At 39.1% G+C, this 19662-nt stretch overlaps 3 protein-coding genes across 14 annotated transcripts; all 3 read left to right on the top strand.

Moving 5' to 3' along the window:
• Positions 1-2876: 2876 nt before the first annotated feature.
• LOC113285690 lies at positions 2877-6177 on the top strand. Its single transcript, XM_026534480.1, has 2 exons — positions 2877-4544; positions 4657-6177. Exon 1 carries the CDS (start codon positions 3564-3566, stop codon positions 4533-4535), a length of 972 nt encoding a protein of 323 aa, XP_026390265.1. The 5' UTR covers positions 2877-3563; the 3' UTR covers positions 4536-4544; positions 4657-6177.
• Positions 6178-7319: 1142 nt separating this feature from the next.
• LOC113287662 lies at positions 7320-9870 on the top strand. The gene is made up of 2 exons (XM_026536479.1): positions 7320-7567; positions 8228-9870. The coding sequence occupies exon 2, from the start codon at positions 8258-8260 to the stop codon at positions 9854-9856; it is 1599 nt and encodes a 532-aa protein (XP_026392264.1). The 5' UTR covers positions 7320-7567; positions 8228-8257; the 3' UTR covers positions 9857-9870.
• A 2616-nt stretch (positions 9871-12486) lies between these two features.
• Positions 12487-15652, top strand: LOC113287661. Of its 12 annotated transcripts, XR_003330227.1 has the most exons (9): positions 12499-12966; positions 13221-13270; positions 13399-13420; positions 13736-13845; positions 14049-14121; positions 14225-14288; positions 14400-14505; positions 14590-14677; positions 15317-15652. XR_003330227.1 is itself a non-coding variant. In XM_026536475.1 (8 exons), exons 3-7 carry the CDS (start codon positions 13757-13759, stop codon positions 14636-14638), a joined length of 381 nt encoding a protein of 126 aa, XP_026392260.1. In that variant the 5' UTR covers positions 12507-12966; positions 13221-13420; positions 13736-13756; the 3' UTR covers positions 14639-14677; positions 15317-15652. The 12 variants fall into 12 exon arrangements, 8 of the variants coding, with proteins under 8 accessions (XP_026392263.1, XP_026392260.1, XP_026392262.1 ...); XM_026536475.1 differs by having other exon boundaries at positions 12507-12966; positions 13221-13420; XM_026536477.1 differs by lacking the exon at positions 13399-13420 and having other exon boundaries at positions 12510-13048.
• The last annotated feature ends 4010 nt before the right edge of the window (positions 15653-19662 follow it).

Raw genomic sequence — 19662 nt, 5'->3', positions numbered from 1 at the left:
CTGCATCTATCTCGTTAGATTTTCTCAATGATGTTTTTCAAAGGCAATTGACCACAATTTGTGAGTATTCCTCCACCTTGTAGGTTGCATTTTTCAAGAACTCTAAAGTCATGTTTAGATACTATTATCCTTAACTCTAAGGAAATTTCTTCTTGGATCAAACTTTTACTTCTCCCTATATGCACTCTTAACCTGTATCGTCCTAAAAGCTCTTCTGAAGAACGATCAGGTACCAGGAAAAAGCTACAAGTTGCATCTATTAATCAGGCTTTGCTGGATTGGAGAAAACCTAACGGGTGTCTCACTTTGATTCAAAAACTGTTAGAATCGCCTATACGTAGAAGTTTGATCAAGCCATTAAAGAAGAAATCACAGGTTAGTACCAATCTGGATGCTTGTAGAAGGAAAATGTCTTTTGGTCACTATACTGCAGCTATCAGAGTGCTTTCGTCTGATGGTATTGCTCCCTGCAATGAGTCTACTCTTTCATAATTGAGGTAAAAACACACTACTGCTCCCCCACCTTCCATTCCAGTTGAGGCCATTAACTGATGCTTTATCAGTAGACTCAGGGGCTGTTTTAAAGGCGTTAAAAAGTTTCCCCAAGGGCACTTCATGTGGAAGAGATGGCTTGCGAGCTCAGCACCTTCTTGATGCAATGAGTGGTGTTGCCAATGCTGTAGTAGTTGAGCTATTATCTTCGATTACTAAGGTGGTAAATATTTGGCTAGAAGGCTGCTGTCCATCTGCTCTTGGTGTATTGCTAGTGCTCCCCTTACACCTCTGTAGAAACCTGGTGGTGGTCTTCGACCCATCGCAGTGGGTACAATTTGGAGAAGGTTAGTGTCCAAACTTGCTGAAACAGGAGTAGGGAAAGAATTAGCTCCGCATCTGGGTGATTTTCAATTTGGTGTAGGTGTTCCATGTGGGGGGAGAAAGTATACTTCATTCTGTTAACAGACTTATGGAATTGAAAAGTCATTTGTGTGATATCTCCATGCTCCTTGTTGACTTCTCTAACGCCTTCAACATGGTTGACAGGACATCATTAATTAGTGAAGTCAGAGCGTAGTGTCCTTCAATTTCTTATTGGGTGAATTTTGGTACGCAAGACCAGCCAGGTTGTACTATAATGATGTTATTCTTTCTTCAACTCAAGGTGTGCAACAAGGGGATCCCCTTGGACCCTTGCTTTTTTACACTTACTCTCTATTCCATTGTGAAGAAGATTTCATCCCAATCTTTCCTTGACTTACAAGCTTGGTATTTAGATGATGGGACGATCATCAGAGACACTATGTAAGTTTCAAAGGCTTTGCATATCATCCAATCTTAAGGGTTAAACCGTGGTCTTCATCTTAATGTTCAGAAAACTGAAATTTTTTGGACAGCTGTGGATCCAAGAAGTTTTGAACCTGGTGTTTTTCATTCCAACATTAGTCGACCATCTTCAGGTGTCAAATTGTTAGGTGGTCCGGTAAGCTTGGATTTACAATTTTGTAAAGATATGGTTTTGCACAGGGTGAATAAGACAATTCAGCTCATGAATGTTGTCAAGAAGCTTAATGACCCCCAATGTGAATTGTTGTTGTTGCACAATTGTTCTGGTGTTTCTAAATTTTACTTTATCATGCGTACAACTTGACCTTTGGCCTTAGAATGAGCCAAAACTCATTTTTATGCACATCTATATCAATACTTGCGACATTTAGTGACAGCTGATGGTGTAGGTTTCAGATTGTTACAATATAGGCTTGCAACTCTTCCAATCAGGGATGACGGACTTGGGATCTACACCATGTTAGATACAACTAATTACTGTTACTTAGCTTCTCAATTGCAGACTCAGTCTGTTCAGTGCACCATTCTGTGTAACATAACTTCAGCAGAACCAAGTGTTGTTAGTCAGCAGGCCATACAGACGTTCACCCAAGTTTGTGGTTTATCTTCTTCTTCGCTTAATTTCAATAGTACATCCTCTCCCATCCCCCACCCCCCTTTCATGGATTCCATGCATTCTTTGGCAGTAATATACTTTGAATCTGTGAAGAAGCAACTACCCACCAATTTCAATATGTCTGCACGTGATTGTATGTTGTGGCAGAGCAACATATTGAAACATGCCCAAGATTACTTGATTGCTATACCTATAAGTGGTTTAAACCAAACACTTGGTCCTAAAAAATTTCGTTGTATTCTTAGTTATCGTCTTGGCATTCCTCTTTTCCCCAAATATTGTCGATGCAACTGCTGCAATATGAAGATGGATATATATGGTGACCATGCTTTACATTGTGCCAGCGAGATTGGGATTAAATTTAGGCATGATATCGTTCGTGACATCTTTTTAGACATATGTTTCAGATCAAGTGTTTCAGCTAGAAAAGAAGCACAACTTGGTTTAATCTCTGAAGGGAATCACACTTTGCTTTCAGCTGACTTGTTAGTTTACAACTGGGAGAACGGGAAAGATACTTTTTTTGATGTCACGGGGGTATCTCCCTTCACAAATGACATTCGTTCTTTCGTTCCTGGGAAGGCTATTGCCAAAGCAATTCTCCGCAAATGCAACAAGTACTTAGCTACTTGTGAGTCTCATGGATATGGCTTTGGTGTTTTAGCCTTCACCACCTTGGGGGAGTTAAGTGAAGTTACTATAGTATTTTTGAAGCGACTCAAGAATTGTCTTGCGAACAATGATGCCAATTGTGGCTTAGGTAGATTTTTATTTCATAGAGTTGGAGTGGCTATTCAAAAAGGTGTGGGCGCTCAGCTTGTTGTTAGGTTGCCCACTATTACTTGTAACCTTGATTTTTCATGTTATGAATAAAGTTTTTTTCATAATAATAATAATAACGTGGAGAGAGACTCTCCGGCGAAAACACATGCGATTGAAAACCTGGGTTATTTATTCTATTATTACAACTTCAATCTTCATCCGAACGATTTTATCATCCACCTAGTTTGATTCCCCATCGCTTCCTGCATCTTTTGATATCCTTTAGACTATCCCTTTTCGCAATCCTGTGTTGCAGATTACGGTTAGGGTAGTTACTTTTCCTTCATCACCAAGATGCCGCGAACTAGATCATCTTTCAGGGATTACACTCAATCTACCACCATACCAGCCCCTCTACGAAGTGGTCCTTCATCTTCATCTGCAAATACCTCAGTAACTTCCTCGGAGACCAGCGTTTTGTCCGATAATGAATCAGATGATGATACAACCTGTCATTGTCCCTTTGATGGTTTTGAAGGCTGCCAAGACTGTGTAGATGGCAGGGGATATGCAAAAAATTCCATTTTCAGGCACATACAAGACCAACACTTCTCCATTACCAACGGGTTAACCATCTGCAAAGAATTAATTTGTCAAAACCTTCGTGTTTATCATGCATGGGAAAAGCTTTTGAGGCACCTACATATGTGGTTATGTTTTCCCTGCATGAAATGGTACTCTTGGAAATGCCCGTGCAGAGATCATGAAGGGGGAACTTTAGCAGGTCCTTACAATGGCAGAACAACATCTTTTCTGATTTACGGCGTTAACAAGTCAACCTTATATGGTGATGTGTCAGCCAATGTATCCACTGATTCATCTGCTGGTACCCCTCAAGATAATGTTGTGGTACTTGGTGACGCCCGTGTGGTTTTATCAGTCGACACACTCAATTTGGTTTATCAAAAACAGATACCCACAGTGTCGAGTATTCCTCCTGTCATGGCTTCAGTTGCTCGTCTTACCTATTTGCACTTTAAATCTATACTTTTCCAAGAGTTCCACAGAAGAACGATCAGGTAACAGGAAGCGTCTCCAAACTGCAGCTATTAATCAGGCATTGGCCAAATGGTGTGAACCTACAAGGTGCCTTGCATTGTTTGAAGAAATCCTACAGATGCATAAAGACATTCAGAAAGCAAGGAAATCTTCGAAACCAAAGCGGAAATCGAATGTCGAAACCTGCAGGAAGAAGTTAAGCCAGGGACACTATACTGCGGAGATTCGAATCCTTTCGTCTTGTGGAGTTGCACTCTCTGGTTTGGAAATTTTGCATGAACTGCAAGCCAAGCATCCACCTGCACCCCCTATTATTCCTACAGATAGTGTCAATGCCGCACCGATTACAGTATCTAGCAAGGAAGTTTTGGATGCCATTCGAAGCTTCCCAAAGGGTACCTCCTGCGGCAGGGATGGCCTTAGGGCTCAACACCTACTCGATGCATTAAGCGGACCTACAGCAGCAGTCTCCGAGGACCTGTTAAGCTCCATGGCAGGCGTCATTAATCTGTGGTTAGCTGGTACATGCCCAGCAGCTCTTGGTAAGTTTGTCGCAAGCGCCCCCTTGACACCTTTACTCAAGCCTGATGGAGGACTTCGACCAATTGTTGTCGGAACTATATGGCGAAGGCTCTGTTCTAAATTTGCTGCCACGGCAGTAGGAAAAGAAATGGCCAATTATTTGGAGATTATCAGTTCGGTATGGGAGTCCCTTGTGGTGGAGAAAGCATTCTTCATGCTGCCAACACTCTTATGAAACTCAAAGGTAAACAGACTAATCTTACAATGATGTTGCTGGACTTTACAAATGCTTTTAATATGGACGATCGTTCAACTCTCGTCAAATAAGTATGAGAAAGATGTCTTTCTATATCCAGGTGGGTCGAGTTTTGTTATGCTCAACCTGCCCAATTGTATTACAATGAATACACCTTATTGTCTTCGCATGGAGTACAACAAGGATATCCCCTTGGACCTCTCCTGTTCGCTTTGGTGTTGCACCCTCTAGTGTTGAATATTTCTTCTCCGTGCTCTTTGGACATGCATGCGTGGTATCTCGATGATGGAACGGTCATTGGCGACATATTGGAAGTGTCCAAATCCCTTAACATCATACGATAGGAAGGTGCAGATCGTGGGTTACATTTGAATATTAGGAAGACTGAATCTTTTGGCCATCTCCGGGCCCCAGACTTATGATGCAAGGTGTATTCCCAGTTGAAATTGGTAAGCCTGAGAAGGGAGTAAAACTACTTGGCAGCCCTTGACTGCCAATACAGTAGTGATTCGATCATGGCTAGAGTAGATAAAACACTCCATCTCATGGATTCCGTTAGGAAATTGCAAGACCCGCAGAGAGATCTCCTTCTCCTTCGTAATTGCACCGGAGTTTCACGTCTATATTTCACCCTACGTACGACCAGTCCTCATGTTTTAACGACAGCTGCTGAACATTAAGACCAACACCTTATCCAGTATCTTCGGCACCTAGTAACTGGGAATGGGGCCGGTTTTGGTCCACTACAGCAACGGCTTGTTACTCTGCCTATGTCTGAAAGGGGTTATGGTGTTTACACAATGGAAGACGCGAGCCATTATTGTTTCCTTGCTTCCAACATTCAAACACATCATCTGCAAAATGCCATTCTAGGAACCGCAGATAAGGCGGCTCCGAGGAACACTTACCAGCAGGCTCTTGATAGGTACAAAGAATTCTGTGGTCTCTCAACTTTCAACTGTACTGCCCCACATCCAATGAAGACCTTGGAAACATAGTACTTTGCAGTTGTCACACGAGAGATACCATCTCAGTTCACCTTATCACCAAGGGACAGAACATTACGGCAATGTAACAAGCAACCACATGCTCAGGATTTCTTAAAAGCTATTCCGATACCAGGGCTAGGCCAGACGTTAGTTCCTCGAAAATTCCGTGATATGGCGCAGTTCGATTGAGTATTCCATTGTTCCCTGCAGAGTGTAGTTGTTCGTGTTGTGGGCGTGAAATGGACATTTACGGCGACCACGCCCTGCACTGTGCTAGCGAGGTCGGGCTAAAATTCCGTCACGACTTGGTGCGTGATGTGGTTCTTGACATTTGATATAGAGATGGAGTAACGGCTAGAAAAGATCCATCTTTGGGTTTTTCTTCCCAATCGGACAATGCCCTTAAACCCGTAGACATTCTCATTTGTAACTGGGAGAATGAAAGAGATACCTGCTTTGACATCACGGGTGTTTCCCCCTTTACTGGAGGCGGAGTTCAATGTTTTGTACATGGAATGGCCATTACCGCCGCAATTAATCGTAAACGCAATATGTGGCTACTTGTACGACCCTTGGCTACAATTTTTGCGCCTTGGCTTTCACGACTTTGGGAGAACTTGGAGATGATTTCACCGTCCTGATGAAGAGATTGAAGAACTGCTTAGCCTACTACGATCTCAATAACAAAGTTGGCGGATCCCTTTTTCATAGAGTAGGCTTGGCTATTCAAAAGGGTGTCGGTGCACATATTGTTGCCCGACTTCCTCCTATTTCTGTGTAATTATTACTCTTTGTTCTCAATAAAGGCCCCTTGCGGCCTTGCGGCATCGTTAATAATAAAAAAAATTCAAAAAAATAAAATACTAATAATAATAATATTATTATTCAAAAGACTAAGGAATTGCATGGCTAGACATGATGCCAATTTCAAGCTAGGCAATTCTCTTTTCCATAGGGTAGGGATTGTTATTCAAAAAGGTATTGGCGCCCAGCTTGTTGCTAGGCTGCCCATCAACTCTTTGTAAATTTCCTTTGTTTGTATATATATATAAAAAAAAGTCCCTTTGGGCTTTTTATCTGATAATGATAACGCTATCAGGCCTGCCGACATCCTCATATATAATTGGATCAATGGACAGGATAGTTGCTTCGATGTCACCGGAGTTTCACCATTTTCAGGCGTAGGCATTCGTAACTTCACACCTGGCCATGCCATCTCTGCGACAGTTGTTCGTAAGTGCAACAAGTATTTAGACAAGTGCACGTCGCAGGGATATTAGTTTTGCGCCTTGGCTTTCTCGACTTTGGGTGAGCTTGGAGATGACCTTGTTATTCTGTTGAGGATATTGAAAAATTGTCTAACCAATTATGATGTTAACAATAAAGTAGGGGGTTTGCTTTTCCATAGGGTAGGTTTGGTTATCCAAAAGGGCGTTAGTGCACAAATTGTTGCCCGACTCCCACCCATTCATGTGTAAATAACTCTTTTTTTCTTCTCTTAATAAAATCCTTGAATGGTGTTTTTTTAAAAAAAAAAAAAAAGAACGGGCCCTAGCTCAGCTGGTCATCCCCGTTCCCCAAAGATTTGATGCGCTCCAGGAGGTCCCAGGTTCGAGTCCCCGATGGCGCAATATTACAGAATTTGACATGGAAGGTAGAGTTAGCTTGCCCCCCTTGCGACATAATCGGCCCCCCTATCCGCTTCGGCTTCCTTGGATGGTTCCTCATAAAGCTCGCTGGTAGGCTAGCACGGTAACCTGTTAAAGTAATGTGGTAGTGCGTTAAGGTGTTTCTTTTTGAGTTGAATTGATTGGGGTTTTGTTTGTTTTGAACGATATGTTTCCGTGAAAGCTAGGTTTTCTTTGTTCTGCTTGACTGTTGAGTATTGAATTTGAATTTGTAGTGGGTATTGAGGTTTGGTTGTGAAGGTGGCGTTTTATTACCTTGTTCTCAACTATTACAATTCTAATCTGGTGCAGGGGGTGTGTGTTTCTAAGGATTTGCATCATCAATTGTCCTTCAGTAAGTGGTTTCTTCAATTTGTTTTTGTGGTTGATTTCCTAGATTTTTTTGAAGGTGTTGATTGTAATTCTATTTTAGGTATTGTGAATTCAAATTTAAGAGAGTTTTGTTGCTTCTGTATTGGGGCGTTCTTTATACAATAGTGGAGCATCTGAATTTGGGTTTCTTTGATTGGTTATAATATAATTTGGTTGAGACAGTAGCAGGGTATTAGGATTTGGTGTTAGGTGGTTTGTGATTGTATTGCAGCTGTGAAGTTTGTTGTTGATCTTGAAGAAGATATATCAGTGGTGTATCAGTGTATTAAGTTTTGGATTTAGTTGTTTTATGTTTGTATTGTACCTGTGGAGTTGGTGGTTGACCTTGAAGAAGATTTTTCTATGGTTTTGTGTAGCTTTTACTTTGTGGTTGTTACCATATCCCTGTTGATGGTTCTATTAGTGTTTTGTTGTATGGTAGTTTGAGTTTTCATTGTCTTTGAGACCTTAAATTCCCATACATTAAACTCTAATTTTTAAGCCATGCCTTGAACTCGTTCTAGAGCTTCATATTCTACAATGCAATGTTCAGCATCACCAAGACTCCCAGGTTCTTATGGTATGTCTTCTACTTCTTTTCAATCGTCATCTTCATCTCAACGTTATGTTTTATCTCATGTAGATAAAATCCCATGTCCTTTCAAGAATTTTGATGGTTGTCGTGGAGGTACTAATGGTAGAGGTTATGCTAAATCTGCAATACGCCGACACCTCCATGATCAACACTTTCCTTCTGAAAGTGATAAGGATTTATGTAGACATAGGATTCAGACAAACAGTGAATGTTTTACTGCTTAGGAAGAGGTTTTGGAAGCTATGCAGATGTGGCTCTGCATCAAATGTTTGCGCACCTATGCTTGGAGGAAACCCTGTCGCAATTTCCGGACCATACAATGATGGAAACGCGGATTTTCTAATTCATGGTGTTGAGAAGCCTCTATCTACTAGTGAGTCTGGTGCTACAGCTAGTGCTGAATCTGTCCAGTCTAACGTTACTGCTGACACTACATGTCTATCAGTGGAGATGCTTAATCAAATTTTGCAGCAGCATACTCCAACCATAGTAAGTATCCATCCTTCATGCAGACTAAATTTTTCCAGAACCCTCAAGTCAGCATTAGACAATGTCATTGCTAAGCCTAGAGATTTATCTGTTTGGCTGCAACTTCTTTTACTCTCTGTTTGTACATTGAATCTTTATGTTCCAAAATGCTCTGTGGAAGAACGGTCTGGCACAAGAAAGAAACTACAGATCTCTGCAATCAACCAATCATTTACCAAATGGGGAGAACCCCAAGGTTGTGCTTTCTTGACTCAGAAGCTTCTTAATCTTTCTAATGATAACAACTGTCGTAAGCTTCCTAAGAAGAAGAAGATGACTGTGAATACCAATATGCCAGCTTGTTTGAAGAAGTTAAGGACTGGTCAATTTACTGCTGCGATCCGTGTTCTTTCCTCTGATGGTATTTCTCTTCCTACGCCAGATACTATGTACGAATTGCAGCAGAAACACCCCCATGCGCCTCCTCCTTCCATTCCGGCAGATGACATCACAACACCCTCATTATCTGTGGATGTTAAAGCTGTGTTGGTCGCAATCAAAATATTTCCTAAAGGTATAGCTTGTGAGCATGATGGTTTAAGAGCTCAACACTTACTCGATGCACTGAGTGGACCGGCTGCTGCAGTGGTTGATGAACTGTTGGAGTTCATGGTTGGGGTTATCAATCTGTGGCTTGCAGGCAATTGTCCCTCTGAACTGGGTGAATATATGTCTAGTGCTCCATTAACGCCTTTGCTGAAACCTGGAGGTGGTGTAAGGCCAATTGCGGTGGGTACCATCTGGAGACGCCTGTGTTCCAAGTTAGCTGCCAATGCTGTATGCAAAGATATTATAGCCTATCTTGGTTCACATCAATTTGGGGTGGGAATACCTTGTGGTGGTGAAGGTATTATGCATGCTGCTAATAGGTTATTGGAGTTAAAAGGTACTCACTGCACTCAGACTATGCTTTTGGTTGATTTCACAAATGCTTTTAACTTAGTAGACAGGGCTACATTGATTCATGAGGTTCGGAACCATTGCCCTAGCATTTCTAGATGGGTTGAGTTCTGTTACTCCACACCCGCCAGATTATATTACAACCAACATATTCTTTCATCTGCTTTGGGTGTACAGCAAGGTGACCCACTTGGGCCCCTGTTATTCTCACTTGCATTGCATCCTCTGGTTGTTAAGATTGCTGCCTAATGTACATTAGACCTTCATGCATGGTATCTATACTATGGTACTATTGCTGGTGATACGTTAGAGGTTTCTAAGGCATTGAAGATCATTCAATCTGAAGGTCCTATGAGGGGGTTACACTTGAACATTGAGAAAACGGAGCTCTTTTGGCCATCTTTCGATCCTAGAAGAGATATTACAGGTGTTTTTCCTCTCGACATTGGTAAGAAACATGTGGGTGTCAAAGTGCTTGGATGGGCGGTCAGCATGGACCTCCAATACTGCAGTGACATGGTTTCAGGTAGAGTTGACAAAACTATACATCTCATGAACAAGGTGCGGCAACTACAAGACCCACAATGTGAATTATTGTTATTGCGTAATTGTTGTGGAGTCTCAAAACTTTACTTTACTCTTCGCACAACTTGTCCTACTGCTTTACAGTCTGTTACATCTCTGTTTGATGACAACCTAATGCAATATTTACGTCAGATAATGGTTGGAGATGCTGCAGGTTTTAGGTTAGTTCAACAGCGCCTAGCTATTTTACCTATGAAAGATGGTGGTTTAGGTGTTTATACAATGGCTGATACAGGTAAGTATTGTTTTCTTGCCTCTTGTGCTCAGACTGAACACTTGAAAAATAGGATTTTGAACCTTCCATCTGCATCCGAACCAAGTCCTAGATAGGATCATGCTTTGCAGATTTTTACACAGGCTTGTGGTCTCTCAGTTTCTTCTTTCAACATCAACGATGTTGCCCCCCTTTATATGAAAAATCTGGCAGTTTTATACTTTGGTGCTGTTAAGGAAGCTATTCCAACTAACTTTGCTCTTACAGATCGAGAGTCCCACCTGTAACAGTGAATAGAAATGAGCATGCAATGGATTTTTTAAAATCTATTCCTATAAGTGGGTTGAAACAGGCAGTAGGTCCTAGGCAGTTCAGATCAGTCTTGCAGTATCGCTTCGGAGTATCCCTTTTTGTTGAAGATAACAAGTGTTCATTCTGTGGCAAGGCTATGGACATATTTGGTGACCATGCCTTACATTGTGCCAGTGATCTTGGTCCTAAGTTTCGTCATGATATGATCAGAAATGTTGTCGCAGATACTTGTTACAAAGGGGGTGTTGTTGCAAGAAAATAAGTCTCTTTAGGTTTCTTATCAGATGATATTAATGGTAAGGAAGCGAAGCCTACTGATGTTCTTGTATACAACTGGGAAGATGGGAAGGACGTTTGTTTTGATGTCACAGTTGTATCTCCTTTTATGAGTGCTAGAACTCGCAACTACACACCAAGCCATGCTATTTCCTCCGCAGTTTCTCGTAAGTGTACCAAATATTTAGACAAGTGTTTGTCACATGGTTATGGGTTCAATGTTTTGGCTTTTACTACTTTTTACGAGCTTGGCGAAGATGCTATCATATTCATGAAGAGATTGAGAAATTGCTTTATTCGTCATGATGCTAACTATAAAGTTGGTTGTTCTTTGTTTCATAGAATAGGCATTACTATTCAAAAAGGTGTAGGTGCCCATCTTGTCGCTCGGCTACCTTCTACCGACGTGTATTGATTCCTTTGTTTTATTTTTTATAGTAAATAATAATAATAATAAAAAAAGAAGCTTCTTTGGGCTTCCTTACCAACAGTTCCAAATCTGCGAAACCAGCAGACGTTTTGGTTTATAATTGGATAGATGGTAAAGATGTTTGTTTCGACGACATAGGGGTCTCTCCATTTACAAGTGCTAGAACTCTCTCCTTCACTCCCGACCATGCCATTTATGCTGATGTATCATGCAAGTTGCATAAATATCAAGAATTGTGCACAAGACATGGTTACGGCTTCCAGGTTTTAGCCTTTACTTCCTTAGCTGAACTAAGTGAAGACACTGTCACTTTTCTAAAGCGTTTGAGGAATTGTTTTGTTAGAAATGATGCCAACTATAAAATTGGTAATTCACTTTTTCATAGAATATGTATTATTATTCAAAAAGGTGTGGGTGCCCAGCTTATCGCTAGGCTACCCACCATTTCTTGTAACGTTGATCTTTCCTTTTATGATTAAAATAATAATAATAATAACACGGATGCTTCCCGTCGTCCTGCAGATTTTCTTGTTTACAACTGGGTGGATGGAAAGGATGTGTGCATGGACGTCACGGGTGTTTCACCCTTCACAACTGCTTGCTCTTCCAACTATACACCTGGACGAACTATTTCCGCAGCGGTTGCTCGTAAACGTAATAAATACTTGGATATTTGTTCGGCACATGGATATGGGTTTAATGTCCTGGCATTCTCTACATTGGATGAACTTGGTGACGAACTTATCATTTTCTTGAAGAGATTACGTAATTGCCTTCTTATCCAGGATGCGAACTATAAATTTGGTAATTTTCTTTTCCATAGACTTGGTATTGTTATTCAGAAAGGTATATGAGCCCAATTAGTTGCTCGGCTACCTGTCACCGATCTATCTGATGATGTGTAATGACTCTTTTTTATTAATAAATTTTTCTTTTATAAAAATAAATAAATAATAATAATAATAATAATAATCTGACTCCTTTAAAAGCCTAAGTCATATGAGCCCCCACATTGAACGGCGGGAGTACCTCCTTCCTCATTCGACGGTGACCCTCATCCACTCTTAGAATTGCTTCGTTCCCCTTTTCCTCAAAGGAGAGAAAAACAAGGATTTCTCACACAAAATTACCGAAAAATCCATTCACAAACATAAAATAAACTTATTCCGTTCACGAAAAACCTAAGATCAAACTCTACGAACAAAACCAGTTTTTTAATAGTCTGCGAGTTTTGAATTTTGCTTATTTCTTTTTAGTATTATCTTCCTATTTTGATTTTGATTGGAGTTTTTTTTTTTGGTTTTCCAAAGAACCAAACTGCGAAACCCTAAACCTAAACTTTTGCAGAGGTTAAACAAAACTTCTTCTTAAGGCATTGAAAGAATACAAAACCTAAAAAATAACTGGTGGTGCAGCCATCATGATTAAAAAGAAGAAACAAGAAAATTATCCATCCATAGTTTACGATTCTCTTTTCCACAACCTTCATCCTCTTTGAGAAGTTCAACAGAAGATCGATTGCAATTGCTCTCGCCGTTCTGAGTAACGATCTTACTCTCTTTCAACATTTTTTCTTTTTCGATTTGAGTTTTAACTTTCATATGATTAAGATTTGCATGAAAAGGTACTAACAGGTGATTGAGATTATTAAACCTAAGTTTGGATTTTTCTATGATTGCTGAAATATTGATTTTATTCTGAAATATTCTCCTTTTTGTCTTCCAGGAACCCTAATCTTCCCCTACAGTTGGGTTATCTTATCTAATTGACTAACTCTTCTGCTTTGTTCGCTGCAGATATCAATGTTATTTGTTTAGCAATCTTTGCAACAAATCGACTTTACCAGGTATTATTCTTTTAATTATGTTTACGAAGGTTGTCTCTGAATCTCCTAAATTAGTAGATTATGAGTCCCTGCAATTATCCGTGCAATATATATTGCCTACTAACATTTGCTTATATCTAATTATGAAGTGTCCCCTCGACGACGAGCCAGGTCAGTAACTAAAATCCATTATTTTGTCAATGTTTTTTTCTTCTGCGAAGCAGTTTTCACACTCTAAATGGCTACTAACTTCTAACTAAATTGTTTTTATGATTTTCTAGATAAATATTAACTCTACAGATACAAGTGACGACATTTGATTTTATTTCTGATATTGTTAAGATCCAAGGAGATATATATTTACAACTGAAACAATAACTTAACATTTGTTAGTGTGTTGGTAATTGTGTTTGTTGTTGTCTCTTCCAACTGAAACAATATGTTCCTCCTTCTTTGGTCTAATCTTTTTCTTCCCTTAAAATGAAGGTATGAGATGCCCTTAAGAATATGGAGAAGAATCCCAATGAAAATGAAGTTGCAATAAGAAGCAGTGCTCATATATGCAGAGTATATCGCGGAGCAGAAAAGTGTGCAAGGTAAGCTAGGGTGATAAATGCATTTGAAGGAACCTAAATGCAACTCTAATGAATTATTTTACCATTCATTTGAAATTTAACATTTGATTGGTGCCAATACGTATTTTGAATCTGCAAAAAATCATTTGAGCTTTGTGGAGTGTTTTAATTGTTTAGAGAATTGGGATGAGAATGAATGTTTTTTTTTTGTTTTTTTCATGTAGGTTTCGAAGGGAAAAACAAATAATCCTAGATGGTTACATACGACGAAGAAAACTGCGTCCAAGCTCTTTACAGGTTAGGTTTTACTTATTTTAAGAAATTAAGTTATCACTGAATCTATGCGTAATTAACTAAGATTTGTTTATGTGTCTAATTCTTCCTTTTTAAAGTGTTGCAGATCAACACTTTACTCCAAATTCTGGCAACAAACCCAAGATGTGGACTGAGAATTGGACCGGATGGTAAGACGTTTTCCTTATTTTGACTGTCGGTTGACACATGACGTCTGAGTTGTTCTATAGATTTATTTTTAATGTCTTAGTAACCTTCTGAACCAAATGTATATATACTAGCTTCCAAACTTTCTGTGGGTCTGTTCCTTACAGACCAGGGTAAGACATTGCATTTTCTGTGGCAAGGATTTTCCAAAGAGGCGGAACTTTCCAAAATTACTACATGGTAAAGATTTTTGCTAATTTTATTTGTGAATCTCCTGTAGTTAGCTTTTTGTTGTCTGTATTTGTAATGCTTTCTTATAAACAGTATCATGGCGGGACAAACTTTGGCCGGACTTCTGGAGGATCGTTTATAACCACAAGCTATGACTACGATACTCCAATAGATGAGTGTGGTAAGATTGCGCATGCCATGTTATTGTTTTGATGATTTCCGGAGCAGAAATTTCCAAATGATCAGATTATTGGCATTTATTTAAACCACAACGATGGAGTTACAAATGGTATGGTAATTGATGATATACAATTTTTTTGTTTCAGACGAAAGGTCTCTCAAAATTTGTTTCTTATGTATTCTAACTGAAACCGATTAACTTATTTCCTCTTATGATTTCCTCAACGAAAACGCCACAAACATTTCCCAACCCCTTCAACATAACTACCTCCATGTATAACTGTAACCTTAACACATCCACTAGATAAACACAATAATGATACCATTTCCTTCTCATGCTTTGAAAAGCTAACTTCGGGACTATTAAAGGATATTTTTGAAATACTGTAAGTTTTGAAAGCATGAGTTCAGAAATTTATGTTCTCAATAGTTTATATCTACATTATCATGGTTGTATTTGATTAAGCCCTATGCCATTCAATCATGATACAGTTTGAGCCCTTTTTCATTCAATCATGATAGTGCTCTCTGCTTTATGCAAGTGTAGCACTTGGGTGTTCTTTTTCTTTTCTTTTCTTTTCTTACATGAAGTCATAATTTGATCCAAGCTAACACAACTTAACATCTGTTGATGTCTCAGGATAATCAGGCTGCATGTTAGAATAGTTCTTGGACGTGGTGGAAGGAACAAAATAGACTCAATAAAATTTGTTGCTAATTGTTAATTCATGTAATGAGATTGTGGACTCGATCTTTCTGCATTTGCCGGTGATGATTCAAGTATATTGCATACTTAGAGAGTTAAGATTATTAGGCGAATTAGGACTTTTGGACGAATGGTGCAAATATATCAAATGATCATGTTACCCATTCATGAGTTCTAACCGGTGTACCTGTTGGGGCGAACCACATAATTCGAAAATTATTGTGGCACTAATTTACCATCCGCGAGTAAGTTGATCACTATCTTTCTTATCGGTTTCATTTTTAACAAACACACCTTGGATGGGATGGTAACTCTCTTATCGGTTTCATTTTTAACAAACACACCTTGGATGGGATGGTAACTCGATTAGTACATATGTTATGGCCACTGAGTAAGACTGTAAGTTGAGTTGGACTGAATTTGGTGAAGCTATATTGTACTTATTTTTTCTAATCCTAATTCTTCATTGTACTGAACTTGAGAACCAACTAGGATACATTTGTCCCCACCAAGACTTGACATCTCCTGAAATCACTTTGTTGGAATAACGTGAAAGACTTATCGCATAGATGTTAAGGCCACAGGTATTCGCAGTAGGTATAAATATTGCTCTCATGCTTTTGTTGTTAACCACTTTCTTAGGAAGCACAAGCCCGTGGTAGTTTTATAATTCATGAGCAACACCACCGCCTCTAAAAGCATTAATGTTGCACTTGATACATAAAGCTAAATTATCACATGTCCGATATAATGCGAGCGGTGAATGGAGAGGTGGGTCTTCTCCTGCACCTGTATGGCGAATCTACGCGACATCAAATCAAAAATTCACGACCGGCAAGGCGAAGCCATATTATACCAAATCAAAAATATAATTAAAAAAAAATGACCAATGCGTAGCATGGGCACATCAAATCAAAAATACATCATGACGGGACGAGGTAAAGTCGAGCCACACCAAATCAAAAACCACCAAATCAAAAATCTTAAGCGACGGGGTGGGGCCAGGCGAGGCGAAGCCGAAGTCGAGCTTTACCAAATAAAAAATATGGTTAAAAGAAAAAGATGCGTAAAAAATTAGTTGTTTAGGAAATAATAGAATAGAAATGTGTGTACATGTAGCTTTTTGACTTTAGGAAATAATTTCAATCGTATGATGGTGAATGGTGAATGATGTGCATAAAGGTTTAAGAAATAATAAAGTCGGCTCATCAACTTTATGATAATTGGGCTGTAGTTAGTTAGGTTTCCCTTATATCGGACAAAACAAATTAATATGAAATTTTCACATACAGGGGTTAATGATTTTGAGAAATGAACTACTTTGGAATGAAGTTTTTAGTTCTTAGTCAACCCTAATAAGTTATGTTGTCCACATTATCATTTAGATGATTCACTATCAAGTTCCTTCTGATTTCAATGTGTAGGAAAGGATGGCGGCAGTTATTACTAGCATGTGAATAATATTCATATGTTCTTCTCAAATCGGGGCGAGGCGAAGCTGAGCCACACCAAATAAAATCGGGACGGGGCGAGGCGAAGCCTAGCGTTACCAAATCAAAAATATGATTAAAAGAAAAATGTAGTAACAAAATCTAGTAACAAATTAAAAGCCCCTATTGGTACCTTTCATAATAACAATAAAAATATGTTGGTAACCAGATTGTTGCTAGGTTGCCGGCAGGCTCTTTGTAATTATTGACATGATTTGCTTTTATAATAAAAACCCTTTGAGGCACCCTTTCATAATAATAATAATAATAATAATAATAAATGGGTTTGATTTTTGGTACTTACGTTTTATCTCTTTGAAAAAAAAAATCACAATTCTATTAATTGGCAAAAACCCACCATTAATGTTGATCGAGTAAGTAACTGTATGACGCAGAGTATTATATAATCCGTAAATATGGCCGGAAAACCAAGATTGATGAAAGCCGTTTTCATGAAGCCCCAGTCTAAGTTATCATAAGCTTTCTGAATTTCCAATTTGAGAGATATTTTTGGTTCTTTGGTGAGGTTTGACGATTTGATATGTTGAAATAACTCTCCAATAATCGTCATATTATAACGGATTAATCTTTGGGGTAAAAAGAAACTTTGACAAGGGATTATCAAAAATGAGAGAAGCGGACGAATTCGTTAGACCAGAATTTTGGAAATTATTTTATAGGTGAGTTACATAGTCATATAGGTATGAACCGTGACGACTTTGGTAGATTGTCTAATTTTAGAATTAGTGTAAGATTTGTGTGGTTCATGAATGGGTGAATATTAAGGGAATTGAAGAAACTACGGACCACGTATTTTAACTGAGTACGACTGGTTTCCCAGAAGGTCTTGAAGAACTTACTAGTATATCAATCTGTATCGTGGTCCGGAGCACGCTCATAATCTGTAGAAAAGAATGCTTGTTTGATTTCCGCTGGAATTACCTCTTCAGTAAAGATGACACGTTTTCTGGAAGTGAATCTGGAAGTGATTGTTCTGAATATCTCTTCAGCTGTCGTTATATTTGGTGTTGTATATTGCTCAGTATAGTTTTCAAGCACGATCTGAATTACGTCATCTTTATGATTAGCCCAATTGTTTTGCAGTTCCAACAATTGTTATATGTTATTGCATCCCTGATGGATGGTTGCTTGTGGAAGAAAGTGGTTTCGTCGTCGCCTGATTTGAGCCATTGAATTATGGATCTCTATTGCCAGTATGTTGCACGTCATTGGATAAGAATAGTGCATTGACTTATAAGTTGTTTTTCTTGAAATAACTAGTAATATAACTCATATTCTCTTCTGGTAACACATTGATGTTGCACTAATTTTATCTGAGATGTCTATTTGTTTATCATTGTAGGAAGGTGGCCAAAAGTTTGTTTTATTTCATTCAGAAGTATTTGGCTGGTTGTAATGAGCTTTAGTTGGAGGTCTAGACAAGGTTCCATCTCATGATGTTGAATCCATGCATAGTCTAATACTGTTTGAGTTGTGGATGGGTGAGCCAGAGGTGCTCGAATTTGTAATTTTTTGTTCATTGCTAGTCGATTGCTTTTATTTGAAGTAAGATTGGGCATGATTAGATGTTATTATCGGTACTTTGGAGATTGTAATCCTTGCATGTGGGTTGGAAGTACGCTAATGTTGGGTGGCTAAGACTCTATCTAGCCGTTCCAGCATATTATCCTACTCTTGCTGATTGTTCGTCCATATAAGTGGATCACCTCGGAATCCTAAATCTGTGAAACCCATTTGATCTAGAATCCTATTATTGGGGCTTTAAAGGCTATGGGTTTTTTGGGGCTTTTTTGGGTCATTAGTAGTAATGCTTATAACCCCTTGTTGATGGGGAAAAACGGTTCGCTGGTTTTTTAGGAAAGTGAAGAGACAATCGTGCGGACGAGACTCCTCAACAGAGCAAACTGCTTAACCTCAAACAGATGTACTGCACGGGACTGCTTTGAGTTCGAGAGATCAATTTGTAGGACTCCGGCCTAAACCAAGTCAATGGTCGTTCCAAAGTCAATTCGGTTACAAACAGGGAGATGGGTTGATCTGTAGGAGGGAAGCTGAGAATTGTGTGGGATCAATGATGATCAAGGATTGTGGATGTGTTGTGGGTTTCTGCAAATTGATGAATTGCTGAGTTCTGTGAATAAGTTTCGATCGAGAGAATTGTTGTTTAAGTCATCGATTTTGGACTTATTTATATTATCAGAATAGCGAGCACATTGATCCCAGTAAGTGTGACCGTTTCTTGAGTGAAAGAGTGGGAAAGTGGGAGATCGTGGTAAAATCAGTTCCATGTCGCGTGGAGGTTTGGTTGATCGTCCACCCACTACTTTGCTAACTCCCTCGACCGCTTACACGACTTACTCACATTTCTTATCGTGGATGAACACACGTGTTGTAGGCCTCCAGACCAAAATCCTAATTGATATCCCCCATGTGACGTGATTGATGTCTCACGAACGTGAAGTCTGCAAAGCATACGTGTATTTGATTAGTCAGTCGTTGACTTGATTAAACAGTGAGTCTAAGTTTTTGATGAATTGAGCATGATTGATGAATGCTCAGTGATTCATGGATTGAACATGTCAGACGTATAGTTCTTGAATGATTGCTCTTCTGAGAAAATATTGTAAATTCGACGAATTGTTGAATATTGAGTTGAATCAATATTCGGCGGAATATTGATAGTTAGATCAATATTCGAGCAACTGAGCTAGTATTGCTCAAATCGATAAATTACTGAATATTGATAGTTGGATCAACTGAGCAAGTATT

The sequence above is a fragment of the Papaver somniferum genome, chromosome 6 (genome assembly GCF_003573695.1).
Source record: "Papaver somniferum cultivar HN1 chromosome 6, ASM357369v1, whole genome shotgun sequence".
NCBI lineage: Eukaryota > Viridiplantae > Streptophyta > Magnoliopsida > Ranunculales > Papaveraceae > Papaver > Papaver somniferum.
The sequence above is the reverse complement of the archived record's forward strand: the minus strand, read 5'-3'. Positions and strand labels throughout refer to the sequence as shown.